The sequence below is a fragment of the Syngnathus leptorhynchus genome, chromosome 17 (assembly GCF_054491065.1).
Source record: "Syngnathus leptorhynchus isolate UIUO chromosome 17, UIUO_Slep, whole genome shotgun sequence".
In the NCBI taxonomy this organism is placed as follows: Eukaryota; Metazoa; Chordata; class Actinopteri; order Syngnathiformes; family Syngnathidae; genus Syngnathus; species Syngnathus leptorhynchus.
Window position 1 is genome coordinate 6,856,752 of NC_141211.1, and position 19,282 is coordinate 6,876,033.

At 42.1% G+C, this 19,282-nt stretch overlaps 1 protein-coding gene across 3 annotated transcripts in view; it reads right to left on the reverse strand.

Moving 5' to 3' along the window:
- Positions 1-102: 102 nt before the first annotated feature.
- Positions 103-19,282, reverse strand: part of nrg2a (neuregulin 2a) — a 58,872-nt gene continuing 39,692 nt past the window's right edge. For 2 of the 3 annotated variants that reach the window (XM_085935992.1, XM_085935993.1), the window contains exons 4-10: positions 13,160-13,280; positions 9,686-9,762; positions 5,107-5,209; positions 4,897-5,020; positions 4,408-4,535; positions 4,112-4,333; positions 103-3,013 (exon numbers count right to left, since the gene is read on the reverse strand). In XM_085935992.1, coding sequence (XP_085792118.1) covers positions 2,359-3,013; positions 4,112-4,333; positions 4,408-4,535; positions 4,897-5,020; positions 5,107-5,209; positions 9,686-9,762; positions 13,160-13,280 — 1,430 coding nt within the window. In that variant the 3' untranslated portion in view covers positions 103-2,358. Of the gene's footprint in view, positions 3,014-4,111; positions 4,334-4,407; positions 4,536-4,896; positions 5,021-5,106; positions 5,210-6,815; positions 6,840-9,243; positions 9,303-9,685; positions 9,763-13,159; positions 13,281-19,282 lie in introns of all 3 variants that reach the window. The other variant, XM_085935994.1, reaches the window with a different exon arrangement.

A 19,282-nucleotide genomic window follows, 5' to 3' on the forward strand; every position in this document is an offset into this window, starting at 1 on the left:
ATGTGCATTCAAACAAGGAAATAAATCAAGATGCAGAGCAAACACTTCTGCAGAAATGAGTACATCATAAAAATGATATGAATAAAGATTTATTTTCCTCATATGAACAGGTGGAATCATTTTTCATTTTATTTTACAATCTATGACAATCTCGCATTGTTTCTTTTATTTCTAGCATATTCCAGGAATGACATATGTAGGGGTGGGGGGTGAGGGGGGGGGGGGGGTCAAGGGTTGGGGTCTGTATTTTTATTGCTGAATGTTAAATGAAATACACTTTCACTGACTGGAATAGATTTGTCCGCTGCTTTTCTTTTTTTTCTCCTTTTTTTAAAACCATGCACCCATCTAACCTTGACCACAAGGACATGCAGAGGAAAAGAGTTTCAAGCCTGGGGGTGGGGGGACGGTGCGAGGTCAGGTGGAAGTGGGTCTTAAAATAAAAAGAGAGGAGACTGGAGGAGGGCATGCCAGGTAGGACCTCAACATGGTGAGATTTGCCAAAGTGAGGGGAATCACAGAATTTACGTTAGAGGAGGCTTCAAGGAAAAGTGAAATTACCTGCAAGTGACATGTGACCAAAGATCATTCCCAATAATAAAAAAAAGAGACCACTGTGCAATTACCACTTACTATCCATTCGAAGTGCAGATCAATTGTACGCATCTCTTTTGAATGCTAAATAGCAACATTCCAACAATGACAAAACATTTCAGAATTTTTCTGGGGGGCTTGAATGTATTTCCTTGCATCAGGCTGACTTTGATCTGACTAAATCTGTCAATAAGACAAAGCGGTAGGTGCACAGTACTATCGGAGACACTATTTGAATGCTACTTGACCTTACTGGAAATGTGCATGTAAGACTGAAGCGCTCTAAATTGAGTGATAAAATAAGTATGCGCACAAGAAACTCGCTAGATGGCTTTTTTTTTTCTTTTTTTTTTTACAAAAAAAAAATAACTGTGTTAAATATGCATTGACTGGATATCATGTTTCATTCTACACTACAGGCATCACGCACACATCGCACGGTCACCTCTTAGAAAATGATGTCATCAAACAGCAAAATAGAAAGTTTGCATATTTTTGCATTGTATGATCCCTTTTCACAGCTATTCCACTTGCGTCATCTTGTTTGTTTTCCTCTTACTTGACTTGATGTTTAGGATACGAGTGCATGATGGCGTGGAAGGGGAGTGTGTGTGGAAATCCTGAGACACTGTGTGGCCTCTAACAGAGACCACAAAAACCAGAATGGACACAGAAGGATGATGAAGTATGGGATTTTAAGGAAAGGGGGGGGGGGTAAGAGTTGAGTGAAAACAGATGCAATCTTTTTGTTTTACCCACCACCTCCGATGGCAGGGGTCACCCTGTGCCAAGCGGCTCAGTATTTGTGAGGCTCGTAAAAAGGCTAAAATGAGGGGAGCCTGCAGAAAAAGGTGGGTGGGGTGGGGGTGAGGGCTTAATGGGACAGACTGGGCGAGGGGTGCAAAGAATATCTGTAAACACATCAAGCAATGACCTGCATAACCTGCATAACCTACCGCAGCTTCACCTGCGCCTACTCAGTGGTGCTAGGGGGCGGGGCCAGGGAAGGGAGGGGCGGGGGGGGCATAGTCGTAATATAGCGATGGTTCTGTGTAGTTCTGATACGCACCGGCAAACCCTCAGGGTCGATGCCGCCGCACTAACAATCATTCCAAATCTATCGATACATGCAAGCAGGGTGACATGCGCACACACACTCGCTACACACACACATATACACTCACACACACACACACACACATAAACCAGATGGCAAAAAAAGTCTACGTGGTATTCACGAACCAGGCATTCGATTTGATCCCAAATAAAACCAAAAACCTACAGGTGATGTAAACATACACTTGAAAGTGGTTTATATTGCGTGATATGGAAGGACGTTCCAGTGGGGTGCGACTCCTCAAAGGATGCGACTTGGAAATCAATTTTATCCAGAGAAAGAAAAGAAATGAAAAGATTAATGTGTATAAAAAATGAGGCGTCCGTATAAGAAAGGCTACAAAAACCTCCACTGGCCCTCTGGCGTCGGCAAACAGCAAAAGGCACCACAATATTACTCTATTTTTTTTTTCTTTTTGACGTTGTGAAAAAACTGGCACATCTTTTTATGCTGTAAATCAAAATGTACATATAAATAGAGTTTTCCCTATAAAAAAGTCTTTGCTGTTAACTAGTAGACAACTTTTGCTAAAATGAAAATAAATATTTCATTTGTTTAGAATATCTGTCAGTTATATAAAATAAAAATATTTCTTATAGATGCAGGTCTATACTATATTGACTTTTTTGTTGGTTCATGGTCACTCTCTAATGGGGTGTCGTGTCCGGTTTGGAGCGGGAGTGCGTAAGTCTCGTTTGCATGTTGCCATGCCCACTATGCCGCCCCGACGACTGAGGAGTCCGACTGTCCACCGGCCTGTAGATGGTGGAGGGCTCAGCGTTCATGTTCTGCATACTTAGGAATGGCGTGCTTTCGCCGTCCTCCTCCGACTCGCTTCCCGTTAGACAGCTCCGGGAGCCGTAGTCCCGGGAGGCCTCGTATCCACGCGGGGCCACGTGGCCGTTCAGTCTGGATCTCCGCCAGCGCCGGCTATCGGGTGCGCCCGACCCGCTTCTCTTTGGTTGCTCCCTCGAGGAGAGATACTCCTGGGTGGTCTCATAGTCTTCGTCGTCCGCCAGCCGGTAGGGGCTGGAGGGCAGGCTGCCCCTGCTGTCGTTGGGATAGGTGCGCCGCTGCTGCCGGTAGGCCTCCTGGCACTGGGCGTCGTGGAGGGGCACTTGGTAGCGGCGCAGCAGAGGCTGGTTGTCTTCCAGAGGGTACGGGTTGTGGACAGCGGGAGGGAGGGACATGGCGTGGCTGGCGTTGGACGAAGTGATCTGGAAGGTAGGCACCTGCGGGGGCAATGAGTAATGGAAATCCACTGGCGAGAGGCGGGCTGGTGTCGTTAGGGCTGACACATATCTGTTGGGAGGGAAGAAGAGAAAGCAACTTTATCTTTGCATGAGAGTGGAAGCCCGGCAAGGCCCTGCAATGAATTGAATTTGCCCTCGAGGGGAATTACAGTCAGCATAATGAATTCAAAACAATTGAAGACGATATCGCTCGTACGGGGTAAAGGTTTTTTCTGTCTGTGTTTGTCAGGCACTTAGTCCGAGGTGTACAGTCTCTCACCCAAAGTCAGCTCGTAGAAAAAAACAAAAAACCAGCATGGTTTCTCTGTGAATGCTCTCGCAGACAAAATGTGTCGTTGGCTAATTGAGAGCTCTTTGAGTTGCATAACACAGCTGTGATCCAGCTGTGTTAACATCATGATCACCATCATCCTCGGGTGTTCCCCAAGGGTCCATTAAAGGCCCACTTCTTTTTTTTTCATCAAGTCTTTCAATATATATTTTGAGTGATGCTGATGGATTGCAGATGGATTTTAGTTTTTAGATATTGGTCCACTTCTTTGTGGAAAGTATGAGTGAGGTATATATCTCCAGCTCTTCCATTGGATCTTGACAGATGCAGGTCTACCTCATCTTACGCTCCACCAATACGCCCACACAACACATTTGAACGACAACTTGGCAGAAGTTGCATTTCGCTGATGGCGCATCGCAGTGGATCTTTGAAGCGTGACGAGCCTTTAGGAAGCTTTATACACTAAGGCCAAGTGAGCCTGAGAGATTTTCACAGTAGTGCTGATTTTGCTGATGCAGAAGCTGTTGCCATAACGGACGAGGCCCATGTTATTTGTTACTGGACTCTAAGGGGATGTCGGTTATGTAACCAGGGTTGCGCATAGCTATCCGAGGCCCGATTCATGCACACATACTTGATGTAGGCCGGTTCCGTTGACAAACACACAAAATGCAAGACATAACTTGTCAGTGTAGATGACAACCATTTATAAGGACACTTGTTTTCGATGCTGCTGTGTTTTGTTTGAGAGATGTTCGGTAACCCAGAAGGAAAAGTCACACTTTTGAAATGACTAAGCACATTATTACCATGTGACATATTTTTCATTCTTCACTCTCAAAAACAAGCCCCGGCCGGGGGTGTCAGTCCCACCTGTCGCTATGTGGAGAGTCTCCCAGGGAGTCAAAGGAGTCCCCATATTGGAGGGCCGGCCGATGCGGGTCATTATAAGCGCAGTGTGCAGCCCGCCGGGCCCGTGCCTCCATGCATGCGGGGCTGCTGCATTTACTGGTCCCCACTGATGATGACATCATCCCCGGTGAGTCAGAGAGGACACTGTCCGAATGTTCCAGGCTCCACGTCCGTTCCTCGGGTCTGAAAGAACGCAAATGGTGTCAGGCACAAGTCAAGAGCCCTTTTGCGATTGTTACACACGATGACGGGCTCACCTGTGAGTTGATGAATGGGCGCGTGTGGAGGAATTGTGAGATCTGGAAGAGGTGTGGCTGGCGGGGAAGGATCCTTCTGTGGCAGGCCGTATGACTCGTTCAGTTGCTGGGACGTTCTTTGATATGTACTGGGTCAAAATAAAGTTGAATTAAATACGTGCATGATTGTAACATGCACTTTGCATGTTCACTTGCATTCTAAAAAGGAGCTGCAGAGGAAAACCAAATGGGCTTCTCATGAGATTAGAATGTTTTATTTTGAACCACCTAGAAGCAAATGTAGAAACTCACATCTGCAAATGCTGTATTTTTATTATTTTACATTATTTTATATTATTATCATTTTATATTTTCATCAAATTCACCATGAATTTCAAATAAAATTTTCATTGGAATGAAAAGTTTTAAAAAGTTGGGATCCAAATATTCTTCCCTGCCTGATAAAAAGATGAAACATTAAACTGAAGAGACAATTGTCCAGAAACTCACATCTACCATGGGGATTTCCTCTGGTCCTGGTCCTGGGTGATTGGGTCCATTAGCGAGGTTCCGATTGGGGTGTTCTGGACACATGTTCTGTCTCATATGATTGTGCATCTTCTTTCTTTGTTTCCTGTAGTGAAAGTCTTGGTCACTTATCTCACTATATACGGAAGTTGAGACTTTTTGGTTTGCGTTGCATTTGAGAGGATAACTTACTTGGTTTTACAGTAGGCAACCACACAAACTATGCCCACCACCAATAGAGCCACACAAATGCCCGTGATTGTCAGGACTCTCTTCTGGTAGAGTTCTTCTGCCTCTGTAACACAGCACGCAATCAAAACACACAGATCAGAGAGCTAGAAGACACTCACCACCTTTTTCTACACCGCATATCTACAGTACGAACTTTAGAATACTTCTTACTGACCCTATTGACGTGTTACATCATCACAAAGACAACATTAAAACTTAGGAGCTCTTCCAGAGAAGCGTTTGCGTGAGTTTAAGGGTTAGACTTCACTCCCTCCTCTGGGGGAAGGATAAATAATGTAATAAACATGTTACATTTGTGCAATTCCTATAGATGTTTTCAAGCCAATTGACGTCATAAGGCCAATTTATGTTTTGGACATTAGCGTGTTTGTTTATAACTATGTGAAGCACTTTTGAGTGCTCTCGATGAAAATTATTTTGAATTCACTCAGTCACTCAGTCACTCACTCGCTCTCTCATTCTCTCTCATTCTCTCTCATTCTCTCTCATGCTCTCTCATGCTCTCATGCTCTCTCATGCTCTCTCATGCTCTCTCTGGCTCTCTGGCTCTCTGGCTCTCTGTCTCTCTGTCTCTCTGTCTCTCTGTCTCTCATGCTCTCTCATGCTCTCTCATGCTCTCTCATGCTCTCTGTCTCACTCACTCACTCACTCACTCACTCACTCACTCACTCACTCACTCACTCACTCACTCACTCACTCACTCACTCACTCACTCACTCACTCACTCACTCACTCACTCACTCACTCACTCACTCACTCACTCACTCACTCACTCACTCACCCACTCACTCACTCACTCACTCACTCACTCACTCACTCACTCACCATTTTTCACACTGTCACAATAGCGATTAGCGCTGGTGACGCTTATATTGTTGCAACTAGCCCAGTTTAAATGTGATACAATTTTTTTGTACGTGTCATTTCCTGCTCAATTCCCATGAGAACACAGGCTCACGCTTTGTAAATTCACTCACTAGTGTTGATTTCACCCTCAAACCACTGAAGTACTTTTCTGGAAAAGCTTGATGAAAATGAGAGCTGTCAAACGGAGGACGGAAATAGCAGCAAACAGAAGCAAATCATGACCGTAGGCTCTAAATATAGCGCTGCATGCTCATATCAACAACCACTCCTTGAAAGATAAATCAAAAAGGGCAGACTTCCTATACTTCATAAGCAAATTTCAGCTCTACTTATGACTGAGTGAGGCAAGACTGAGGTACTAAATCTCTAGAAGTAATAAAAGAGGAAGGCATATGCAAAGAGAATGCAGGCGAGAGCTGGAAGGCATCTGGCAGCTACAAACATGATGTATCATGCTTGTTAACGATGGAATGAGGAAACAAAAAGAAGGAATAGGCGCCGATACGAGTCCGACGGTCGACTCGATGCACATGTACGAGAGGTGCAGGTGATGACATCCATGTTAATCATGTTTGATGGAGAATCATTTGCAGGGTTTTTACACTTAACGGTGACAATACGTGTCACTGAGGGAAGGGGGGGGGGGTCGATTGGTTAATCGAGGGGACGTTATGATTCACAGGTCACGCCAAAGATGGAACGGATGCATGTCAAAATGATTTTTTTTTTGTTTGTTTTTAGTATCTATGCAGGACTGAGAATCAAAATGGATTGTTCCATACCCATAAATTCAATCCCAAGATGATCTGCCGTGGCAGAAAGGTTGACAGTTGGAAGAGAAAACAACAAACAAACAAAAAAAGAGAAACAAAAGAGCAGATTATGAAAGAGTCACCTCCTTACATATAGTGGGGCAAACAGACACAATCAAGTGAACACTTATTTGATTTAGTAACCGTCAGACATTGTTAGCAACATTAAACGATGGGGGCATTGCGCAGACAGCATGCAACACACAAAACACAAATAAGATCTGATCATTTGGAATCTTTACAATCTAATCGTTTAAGTTATGTAACAAATGTTGACTTTTCCAAAAAGATTACTCGCCGGCGCCGCCATTTTTCAACATAGTCAAAAGCACAACACGTTTTTGTGTTTCCCAACGTGAGGCAGGTTGAAACTAGTTCTTTTTAGTCGCAAAATTGAAACGATCACCGTCAATGGGAATAATTACACCAACCAACCGAGTTCATATTTCTGGCAGCTCACTCGCTTAATTTTGTGTTAGAGCAGGTCCCAGTTGTTCTTAGAACAACACGCTCTTGTTAAGCCAAGAGGAGCAGAAGCCATCCTCCTGCTCTACTAAGAGCTAACACCATCTCCTGAGGATGGGTGGCGCCTCTGCAGGAAGCAGGTCTTTAAGTGTCGAATGAATGCGCCTGTTGGCTGGCTGCGCGCTCGCCGAGAGAAAACGTGATTTATTGTCATAATTGAGAGTGGAGAATGTGGGATATCAACAGTGTCTTAAAGTTCACTTGGAAGGCTAATCGTTACATCCATCATGTTTGAATGTGACTTTCCAAGAACTGGATTTTTAGTGTGCATCAGCATGTTTGAAGAACCACAGGTTAATAGTCATCTTTCAAATATATCGATTATACAAAGTTTTTTTCTTTCACGATATTAACACTTGATTAGATCACATTTTCAAAAAGGGGTCTCTAGCTGGAAAAAAATGTTGCTCAAGCCTGGTATGCGCTCATGCAGCTGGATGAGAACCAGAGATAAATTCTGTCCTTGATACCGTCGCACAGCTGCAGCAAAGTTAAATTGAATGCAGAGCTGAATTCTCCCACACACCACGTTTTCTTCTGCACATCAAGCAGAGCACGTAACATTTAGCATAGGACAGGAACGAACGCGGGGAAGAACAACTATGAGCCAACATGAGTTCAACAATGCACAAGTAAGCCAAAACGAATGGTCGCTTTAGAGCAACAACAAACGGGGATGATGACTTTGACGGATAAGCAGGTCCACCTTGGACAGTCACATCCTACCAAATATTTTAAACGTCCAAAATGTGGAGGAGCCATGACAGAATCAGCCTTGATAGAAATCACCAAAATGCCTTGCAACCACCTCGACAACGTTTCATGGAAATTGGTTGTCCTATAATTTACTGTGCATGTTCGAATAACTTTAGAATGACTGTATTGAGTACAACAGGGGACGCTAGATTGCCTTTTGATTCCCCACAAGTGTTTTGTGTTTTCAAAGCTCAGTTGGTCAGCCTGACCTGACTTTCCATTTTATCAGCTGTAAATTAGATGAAAAAAAATATCCACAAAACACATTTCTAACCAAGCAGTACAGTTCAGTCAAGTTCAGGAAGAACGCTTCATTCAAGTTTGTATTTCTGGTTGCCAGTGACTCTGTTTTTTTGAGTCCATCACTGATATACAGTATGAAATATGGCGGTATAAACACTGGCGGAGCTAAGGGGGGGGGTCACAAGGGCATTGACACCCCAAGTTAAATATGCTTGGACCCCAGTAGGAGGCCAAACAATTTTCCTGGGAACCTTTTTTCCACATTTCCAGCATCCCTCTGTAGGAAACATGCAATGGACCATCGTCAGCATTTTTTAAAGATTCTGTGGTTTCGTCAAATTTTTGTTTTGATTTGCGGACCCCCTGAGATATTCTTGCCTCCTCTCCCAGAGTCCCCCCCCCAAGGAAAAAAAAATCCTAGCTCCGCCAGTGGTGAAGGAAGAAGATATGATGTTGTGACTTTCCAATTCATTTCTGTTCTTGTAAGATTTTTTTTTTTTTAATGTCTATTAAACAACACATTGCGGTAAGTCTAACAAATGACCCCAAATGGAGAAACACTGAACTGAACCGCTTGGTGGAAACGCGGGATAAACATGCATTGCCACTTTAGGAATGCAAGCATTATTAGTAGCTGGACCAAAAGCATATTGTTTTAGTGGTTTTCACGACAGCCTCCGCCTAAACATCGGCAACCAATAAACAGACAGCGATGGTGCTTATTCTAAAACACACATGCAGGACACGACATGCGCAACACACAATATGAGGGCCTGCTTATCTATGGGTCTGGACGGACGTTGGAGACTACTGTCTAGTCTACACATGCACGTGTGACTCGAGGGGAGTCTGACAGAAGAGGAAGTTGACATACGGTAGAAACGTGCCATAACGTAGGTTTGACACCGATCACCAGTAAAGTCATTTGGACACCTGAAAGCCACAAAAAGAGGGAGGAAGAGGAGGAGGAAGGGTGGTGGATGAGCGAGAGTGCGCAAGAAGAAGGGTGTGGAAGGGAGGGGAGGGGGAAGGGGGGGAGAGAGAGAGAGAGAGAGGGAGAAAAGCAGAAAATTAGACCAACAAGCTCAACTAATGGACAGCAGAGCCCGAGCGTTCCCATGGGTGACACCACTGTGCGCGGCCCAGTGCGCGTTGACCTGAGAGGAAGGGGAGGGGGAGAGGAGACAGAAGAAGAGAGGACCGGGGTGTTGGTGGGTGCGCGGAGCAGTAGCGAGGGTGTTTCGGCGGGAGTCCACAGAGGTAATCCAGTGACAACTGTGTCTCTGTTCTCAGCTGCTCATATCAAGTGAACATACTTTTGAAAGGATTGGGCATGTGCAACCGCAGAGGTTCAGTCTTTGAGCATCGCGGGCCAAAGTATCCTTCAGGACATCTGGGAAGGAGCACACAAGTGTTACGGACAGGAAAAGGCAGGGAGGACGAAATTCAATGGGAAAAATACATTGATTCATTGAATACATACTGCGCAACCATATTATTGAAAACAAATGAGTGTGTAATGTTATTGGGTCTTGTCAAGCAAATGTAAAATCATGAGTTAACGTTTAAATGGACGCTATGTTGAGAATGTAACAATATTACGTGAGGTCGATATTAATCCAACTGTAGAGGAAGTTGTGTTAAATTAACCAATGATTTCTCGAAACAAATTGCAAAAGCAGCCATAGAAATGGCATTAAACAGATAAAATGCCAAAGTTGAAACATTTGACATCTGTGAACTCAGTGAGTGAGCAAATGTGCTATTAACATTTGGTTCCCTTGGATCGAGAAGGAAATCTGGACCTGAAAGAAACTTGACCTCCTTTTAGCTTATAGTACATAAGCACAACATATTAAAGCAATGTGATTTTCCAGGTTAGCTGCCAAATTCATATAAGCTCTGCTTACTTTCACAACAAATAGCAAAATCCCATTCAAAATAGAAAACATGGGACCATTTTACAAATTGGCATCACATTATGTTTTTTCACAATTTGATAATAACTGTAAATAAATAAACACGTATATCCGTGGAAGAATCGGAAAAACCAACCAGGTTAATTTAACTGGAAATTCTACACTGATAAGAAATTACAAGCGGATGTAAAAAGTCAATATTATAGAAATAAGCTCAGTTTCTTTGCGGCCTAAAGTTTCTTTGCGGCCTAAAGGGCACAGAGAGACGAGAGCGCTCATTGCGCCGCTTTGGAGCTAATCAATACATCAATTGAAAACCTGTGCAGCAAAAAGTCATGAGCCCATTACTCTCTGGATATCTGTTCAAGGCTTAAAGGTGGAGCTGAGTGATAAATTCCATATGTCGACATATTTCAAGCTTAAGAAAAATATTGAATTGTGGAAGCGATCCCAAAGGAAATTCAAAAGCGTTTAACACTGTTTGCATGCAAGTTAAGTGAAGTTTTTTTTTTTTGGGACATTCAGATGTATGTTATAAGACCTCAACACTTCATCACCACCGCCACCACCACCACGTGCGTTCGGCCCGAGCCATCTTTCCTCATTAAATTCCCGTTAGGATGAGCAGTTGCTCTTTTAGGAGCACCAACATTCCGCTTGGATTCACAACGAGAGCGGCAGTCCAACAAAAGGTCACGGGGAGCGATTTACTGGTTTCACACAACGCCTCCCGGGAGAAACATAATGTTCAACATTTAATTATACACCCTGACTGATGAGATGACGGCAAGTTGGCGTAAAAATGGTAGAACTGGAAGTACATAATCTAATAAATATCAGCGTTCAGTGCAGCTGCGTACTCTATTATCACACTTTTATTGTAACAGCTAACACATTGTCTTAAAAGCATAAATCTGATTCATTGTGTTTAGCAAAAAGTGATGGGCCCAAACCCTAAAAATATCAAGACAGAAATTAGGACATATATATTGCCATTATTATTATTATTATTATTATTATTATAGCCTCAAAAATACCTAAATATAAAATGGGATTATTATTATTATTATTATCATCATACAGATTAGCCTCATAATAACCCTGTATTTTATTTATCTATAATACAACGTTCAGGGGTTCCTCGTGAAGTATCCAGTGAGTGTCCCTTGTTGAATGTTATGCTAAAGGAGGTTGAACTCCGATTGTACTCCATTTATAAGGTGAAAACTACTAACACAGTGGTTGCAAATGGATCAAGTCTTAACCTTTGTGCCCCTTTAAAAAAAGTTTGTCCACAAGAGTGAATAAGTCGGGCATAAACGCAGGCTGAGCTGTCTGCACCACTTGTTTAGCCAGTGAGTAATACCCACTGATGCCTGGCCTATATTGAATGAGATGGCTGTGGGGGCAACAAATCCCCCGCGGGCCTTCACTGCATTATCCAACTCTTCTGGAGCCATGCCCCACGGCCGTGAGTGAATTAGCTACAGCAATTGAGTTATTGCTGCCTCCAATTTGTGCATAGCGTATTGAACGGCTGTTGCGGCCATATCCGCATTGCTGGTCGAGCGCTCTCCCTCGCAGGGGCCAACTGGGCGCTGAAACTGCGCCAGCGTTGCTGCTCCTGCATCACACCGGCCTAAGTAGTCGTGATATAGTGACATATGGTCCAATGGAGCGTGCAACCTGATATTTAACAGCCATGACAAGAGGGAGTGCATAGTTTGTGTTGCAAGTACAAGAATGGATTTTATTAGCTGGAACGGATCACTACAGTGGTTGGATGGGATATTGGATGGACCAAGCAAAAAAAAGGGGGAAAACCAGCAGGTTACAATGGAAGCCTTACAGAAGTCTTTCCCAACCTTTATTGAGCCAAGGCATCACTTTGGGAAAAACTCACAGCACACCAGCCAGAATGTCACAAATGTTTGTTTGTTTTCAAGGTGAATAGGCCATTTTTTTTTTCCCTTTGGCTTTAGAGTGATATGCAGGAGAATCATAGTACCTCAATAACATTAAAAATTTGAGGTTAATCTCTGTCAGTCAAGTTTATTTAGATATATATTTTGATATATTGACATAGTTTATATTTATTTATTTTATATCATATTATATCATATAATATTATATTTATTTATTTATTTATTTATTTATTTAACCAGTGGTTAATCTCTGGGAAAAAAATGACAAAATTAATTCTTGCATTTTGTTTTTATTTATATAGCAGGTTTGCGCCGCCCTTGAATGGTCATTTTAATGTAAGAAAATGTACAAATCCAAATTATGGCTTGTGTTCCACCTTAAAGCTTCCACTGTATTTCTGATCAACGACTTTCAGTGATGACGCTAATGCAAACTAAAATCTCAATGTTAGATGAAAAAAACAAGTTGTTTTTAGGATAATGTCAACTGGCTCCTTTCCGACAAGCACAATTTAACCGCGGTGTCATGATCCCCTTTGCCAAGGACCTTCAATGTAAGCAACGACTCTATTTACCTCATTGGGGGCCCCTAATAGGCATAAATATTTGCTCCCTAGTAGAACGGTGACTCATGACGTTTTGAAAAAGGCTTTTAACGCGCAGCCTTCCTGTTGTACACTAAAACGGGACTTTTAGTGCACGACTACGCTAAAAGGATGACCACGCCGACGCCGCGCTCCATTACGAGCGCTGCAATACACGACAGGTGGGCATTTTCCTTCTGACGGGCTGCTGCTGCTGCAAGAAAGAACAACAGGAATCAAGTGCTCTCAACAAAACAGAAACAGTGGGGAAAGGCACATGAAGAATATTAGAAATCCAGTCACAAAACGACATTGGACTTTGCAAGTGGTGGAAAAGATCAAAAATAAAAGAGATAACTTACGTGCAGGACAGCCGGTTTATACCATGTATGACGTAACAGTCGCCGCCATTCACACAGAAGGACTTCTCTGTTTCGTTGCATCTTCGGCCGTGGCCTGAGCCTGGAGATCGCGTTGTGGTTACTGAGGAGAAGAGAGACAAAAGACTATTATGACTCTTCATTCATTAGTATGATTAAGATATATTTTTAATAAATTAGTCATAAAACTTTGCTACATGCATCACATGTATTTCACCAGTCGAATCGGGTACACTTTTCTTTCCTCACAGGATATGTGTTCTCTTACTCTCGTTTCCCCCGTCCACGAGTATAATTGTGTCTCTCAGCAGTGTTGACACTATCTCCAGAAGTTGTACGAGCAAAGATAAATATTTCCCTGACATAGCGTAGGAGTTGTTTATGCGCTGACTCAGATCCTTGGAATGGCCCGAAATGTCATGTATCTGCACTTAATCCCCCCTGGCTGAACGGAGAATATGTTGGAGGTGAAGGCTGCTAATCAGGACGAAAGCCGTGCCGTATGAAGGCATAAGGGAGTGCTGAGAGGAAGAGGAGGTAGCGGTGAAGGCCGGCAGGACGGGGCATGAGAATGGCGCGCGGCGGTATGACACGTGACGGCAGATGTTTACCTGCTCTCAGGTGCTGTTAGCACCTAAGCAGATTGTGTCAGTTTGCTGGTGGGACGCGGAGAATTTCCGACCGCCGGTTCTGTGCGAGTACGATAAATCAAATTGAACAGCTGGAAAGCGCGTTTGGAGTGGATTCAGTTGGACCTGCGATGTGTTCTCGTTGCCATCGGGATGAGATGTCACAAGATCGCATTTGTTACATGCGGAAAGTCACATCAGCTCTTTTCTGCTGCTTGCACAAGAGCCCACGTGCAACTATTAGTGGGGGTTTGCACAAAAAAAAAGTCAAGGTGAATTATCACAGCCAATCAACAAAGAGAGCGAATGATAATAATAAAAATATTAATAATAGTTTGAGAGGTTTTGTTTTGACTTTGACAAACATCAATTATAGTGCAAACATAAAGCATTAATCGATGATTAACAATTATATTTTCAATGGTTTTCCAAATGTGGCGGTTTTTGTGTCACTTTACCAAGGACGCGACACATGTTCCACTTTTCAAGTAGGTAGAAGCAAATATTACTATACTCAGGGGGGGAGAAAAAAAAACATGTAGTCGAGCAGCTAATGACAACTACCTCATCGTCGCTCACAGCTGACCTCTGACTGCAGCACTGGCTTGTAAAACGCCTCATAAAAAGATCAGTCAGGAACATGAAAACATTGTAAAAACTACCACAATGTTTATCAATTGTACAAAAGATGCAACCAATTAAGGATATATATATAAAACAAAAAAAATGTCATGTGACGTCCCATAGGCCTCCTCTATCTGTGCCAGTGTGGGAGGCGGGGCATTATGGATGGAGACATAATTACCAATCCACCTGGCTTAAAAAAAACAAACAACAACAAAAAACCGATCACCCAGAAAAAAACCCACACAGGGAGACGGAGAGCGTGTAAACTTCACACAGAAAGGATCAAGGCTCGGCTTTGAACCCTGGTCATGTTCTTCTGTCAAAGTTTATTTGGCCTCATGTCAAACGATGCCGACTTCACTGCATGTCCCAAGTTGCCCCCCCCCCCCATAATTTCTGTACTCTGTTTTTAAAATTAACCATTTGCAAAGTGGACAGCACCACACGTGATATTTTTCAGTATTTTTTTTTTTTCATCAACAGATGACCTCATTGATCTTCCCTGGGGTGATTTGGTTGTTACACAATCTAACATTAAAAAAAACCCAACAAAAGAAACATTTGCCAGGCTAATGCGTCACACTAAACAGCAATCATTGCGGTGTTCTGAATCGACTATCTCATTCCTGCATATGACAAGTGATGACACAGTAAGAATTATGGTTAATATTCATCATGAATGAACGCATCACTCAATGGCCGCCCCCTCTGCCTCTTACCTCGGGGAAAAAGCTATGAGGGCAAATTTATCGCATTCCGCTCGCTGGCTCTGAAAAAATGACTTCCTGCCATATTTGGATGATGACATGTTGCCAAGTACATCCATAGAAGCTAATAAAACTTGTGTACAGTCTTGCAAAAAGCTTAGAGCGACAATTGCATTTTTATTGTTTTGGTAGGGATGGATATATATATATATATATATATATATATATATATATATATATATATATATATATATATATATATATATATATATATATATATATATATATATATAGATATATTGATAGATATAGATAGATAGATAGATAGATAGATAGATAGATAGATAGATAGATAGATAGATAGATAGATAGATAGATAGATAGATAGATAGATAGATAGATAGATAGATAGATAGATAGATAGATGTAATTTTTTTTATGTTTTTTTTTTTTTTTAGTTAGCTTAAGACCACGTTCCTTAAAGATTGTATATATGGGTATCAGAAACCCAAATGTACCCCCACGTGAGCAAGCACTTGGCAAGAAAAAACTCACTCAAAGCAAGAAACCTTGAAAAGAACCCAAGCTTTGTGGGGTGACAGTCTGCTTCGGCTAGTTTTAGAAACGAGCCACAGGCTACTCATGTGGTCCTCCACCTTCATAGGGGGATTTTATCTTGACTCATGCTCGAGCTTGCTATCAAAGATTCCTACATTTAAATCAACCTCACTGTTTTGAAATTTTGTTTTGTCACGAACAACGCAGTGACTCCATCCATCCATTCTTTTTTTTTTTTTTTTATATTGCTTGTCCTCGTTTGGGCCACAAATGAGTTGGAGCCAATTCAAACCGACTTTGGGCGAGATCCAAATTATACCCTGGACTGCTCTCAACTAATGGCAAACAATATGGATGAAATGTTTAGGTGACCTTCAATGTCCTGTTATATATTTGACATTCAAGCACCACAACACAATTCAAGCATGTAATTTGATTACATGACAATGTGTGTCCTTGGCTACAGAGTAGAAACATATGAAACATAAATCTTTTCAAGACGGCGTGATTGTTTCATAGCACAATAAACAATATAAAGCAACATTAAACTTTTGTCTTCAAGCAAATCCCTTCCAACTTTAACTCCTAAAATGTTTCTTGTAATGCATTCTGCATGCAAGCATTGAGAATTCATACCAACATGGTGTCATAAATCATGTCGAAGAAAACAATGATAAAAACAGTACATGTCCCAAAACAAACTAACTTCATGGAAAACATCTCTTGGCCCAGAATCACCAAATCTTGCAAATCCCACAGCATAGTCAAGGTCCAAATTTTGATCCCTATTGTTTGACATCTTTTGTGTCTTCTGATTACTCTTCCAACTACATCACTTTAGAGGGATGATGACATTAAACACTCCCCATCCCCCCCTCCCCCCCATCTGTTGTACAAATTCATACCGAGTCAAGGTTTGAGCTATGGGAAACGGAAAACATACTTTGCATTGGCTGACTCCAGCATTGTGTTTCACTAGCTTTGCTGCTTCAGCATTTTTATTTTCTATCCATCAATCCATTTTCTGTACTGCTTATCTTCATTAGTGTCGCGAGTGAGCTGGAGCCTTTCCCAGCTGACTTTGAGCGAGAAGCGGGATACGCCCTGTGTTGGTCTCCGTTTATTTTATATACTGGAAATAAAGGAAATAGAATCACAAATGTCAATATTGGCTGAAGTTTGGGGGAATTTGGATTTTTATAACAGCAGTACATTACATAACACAGAGGTCAACGTTTTTCAAAATACCCTCATAACGGGTTAACATTTAAAATACACCACCAAAAATATTTTTGTCTGCAAATCACAGCATCCTTTAATTCTCTTAGATATAGATATTATATTATATGCTGGAAAATTGTGCAAAGTGATGTATAGTGACGCTTCAGTGGCCAGATGCAGATGCTAGTATAGAAGTCCAGCAGCTGTTTGGCTCTTTTTTTATTTTTATTTTGCACGTGTCCGAGAAATAGTACATTGTAATTATCGTGGAATTGCAGAGCATGCAGAAAGTATTTATCTCCCGAGGCAAGCAAAAACGGTGTCACTTTGGACTTTCTCGCCGTTAGCGCTGTCAATCGCAGCACTGTTCGCTTTCCTGTTCCGAGTGATAATTATGGAAAGCACAACAGTGGGTGACAGTGTGAACAAGAATAGCGCTGTCATAGTTTGAAATGAAGCGCTTTGTTCCAACAGTCGTCCTGTGTATGGTTTGCTTGGGTCGTTACACTCTTTCCGGAGACGCCACTTTCATGTCGTCTTTGATTCATCCCCAAGAGGGAAACAATCCAAAAAATTGAAAATTGTTGGATGTGTTCCTTCCTGGACAAAAATTCCTCTAACCCGGTGAGATGATCAGGTGCCTTGCTAAAACAGAGTAAGGAGGTAGAGCTTGTTTATCCGCACTTATGATTTCACCAAGTTTGATTGGTTTTGAAGCTCAGGTTTCAACTTTCACCGGGCCTTGTAGCCCAGGGGCCGAATTCGAGTTGGAGTTGCGGCGAGGTCTCCGCTGGGTTCTAAAGAGCCACAGTGTTTAGCCATCAGCTCTTACCACTGACTTTGATTAATCCTTCATGGCCCAAGAACTGAAAAGAAAAGCTGGGGTTGCAAGCAGGACCATCTGGAAACCTTCATAAACATGCCTGTCTTTCCACGCTCTCCAAAGGATTCTAGGAAAATCGTAAAAATGAAAAGAGGGGTTCCCATTGCAACGTGTTTTTTTTTTTTCCTCTCTCTTGTGTGCATATATATATATGCAGCAAACGCCACAATGATTCCGAACCCTGTGCTTCACCTCACAGGCCAGCTTGAAACATTTTCAATTGGGTTCTTTACAGTACGGAATACAATAATTTATAAAAAAAATAATCATAATTGACCGCAGCTTGGATTAAGACCGATTGCACTGCAATCTCCAAAACACAAGACAGAGAACGTACGAGTCGGCTTCTGGTGTAAGTCAAAGGAGCTTCGCTGATATCTGGACTTTGTTAGAATTTGATGTTTTTACTCACAAAAAAAGCACCGTTATCAGGATAAAAAGTCTAAATCATGTGCCACAGATGGGGGGAGGAGAAGGCAAGCGCTGGAGAACCGTTGGCAGACCGCATTGTTTTCTGACAGCTGCATCTCGGCAGAACAGATCCAAGTACTACAATTCTAAAATTCTTATAAATGTCTTTCTCAAACCTCAGGGTCATGCAAAACTGCCAAACCTCCCTATAAATGAAGTAACATGAAGGAACAGGTAGCACACGGTAGCTACAACTAATAAAAGCAACAATAAATCCTTTTTACTCGGCCACGAAATACCTGATGGTAAAGAGATAAATGTCAGACCACTTAGCAGGGTGGTCAGTCGCACAAAGCTACTTTTTACAAATCACAGTAACGACAGATCTTTCCTGTTGGCGATCCCCTTAGAAAAATATTTCAAATGGAATGTGTGTATATATATATGCATTCACCGGATAATCACTTAGGGATTTGGTTCGCCCATACGGGGCAAGGAGTTTGGTGCAATGGAGTGCTACTGATGGCTGGGTTGGATGCGGTGAAAGAGATGCGGGAGGGGAAAAGAGCAATCAGTAGAGCAGCCAAAAAAAAGTAGGAATATTCTGTTAAGATATTGCCCAAAAATATCACTTTAAGTGTAAGTACCTCAAATCTTGTCGTGAAAAATTGGCTTAAATTTACCCAATAACACTAAATTATGCTCATGGTGGTTTTGCGCAGACATGTGACTCGCTCGGCTCTGTTTAATTAATTGTTAGATTTTTCTGTTAGTTTGGTGAAAAAGGCAAATTTGACAAAGCAAAACATAGATCAAAGTGGTGAATAACAAATAAGGATTTTAAAAAATGTATCATTGAGATTATTCTGCTTTTTTTCTTGACACAAACATTGGTTATTAAGGCATCACTTCATATGAGGTGGCACACAATAGTGCTTTTATCTTTTGACTAGCAATTAAATCTCGAGCAGCAAACAAAATAGAAACAGATGAGATGACGAAGACTGCGTTGGTTTTTTTTTTTCCATTGAAAGTCGGAAAATATTACCCTGTGAGATCAAATACAAAC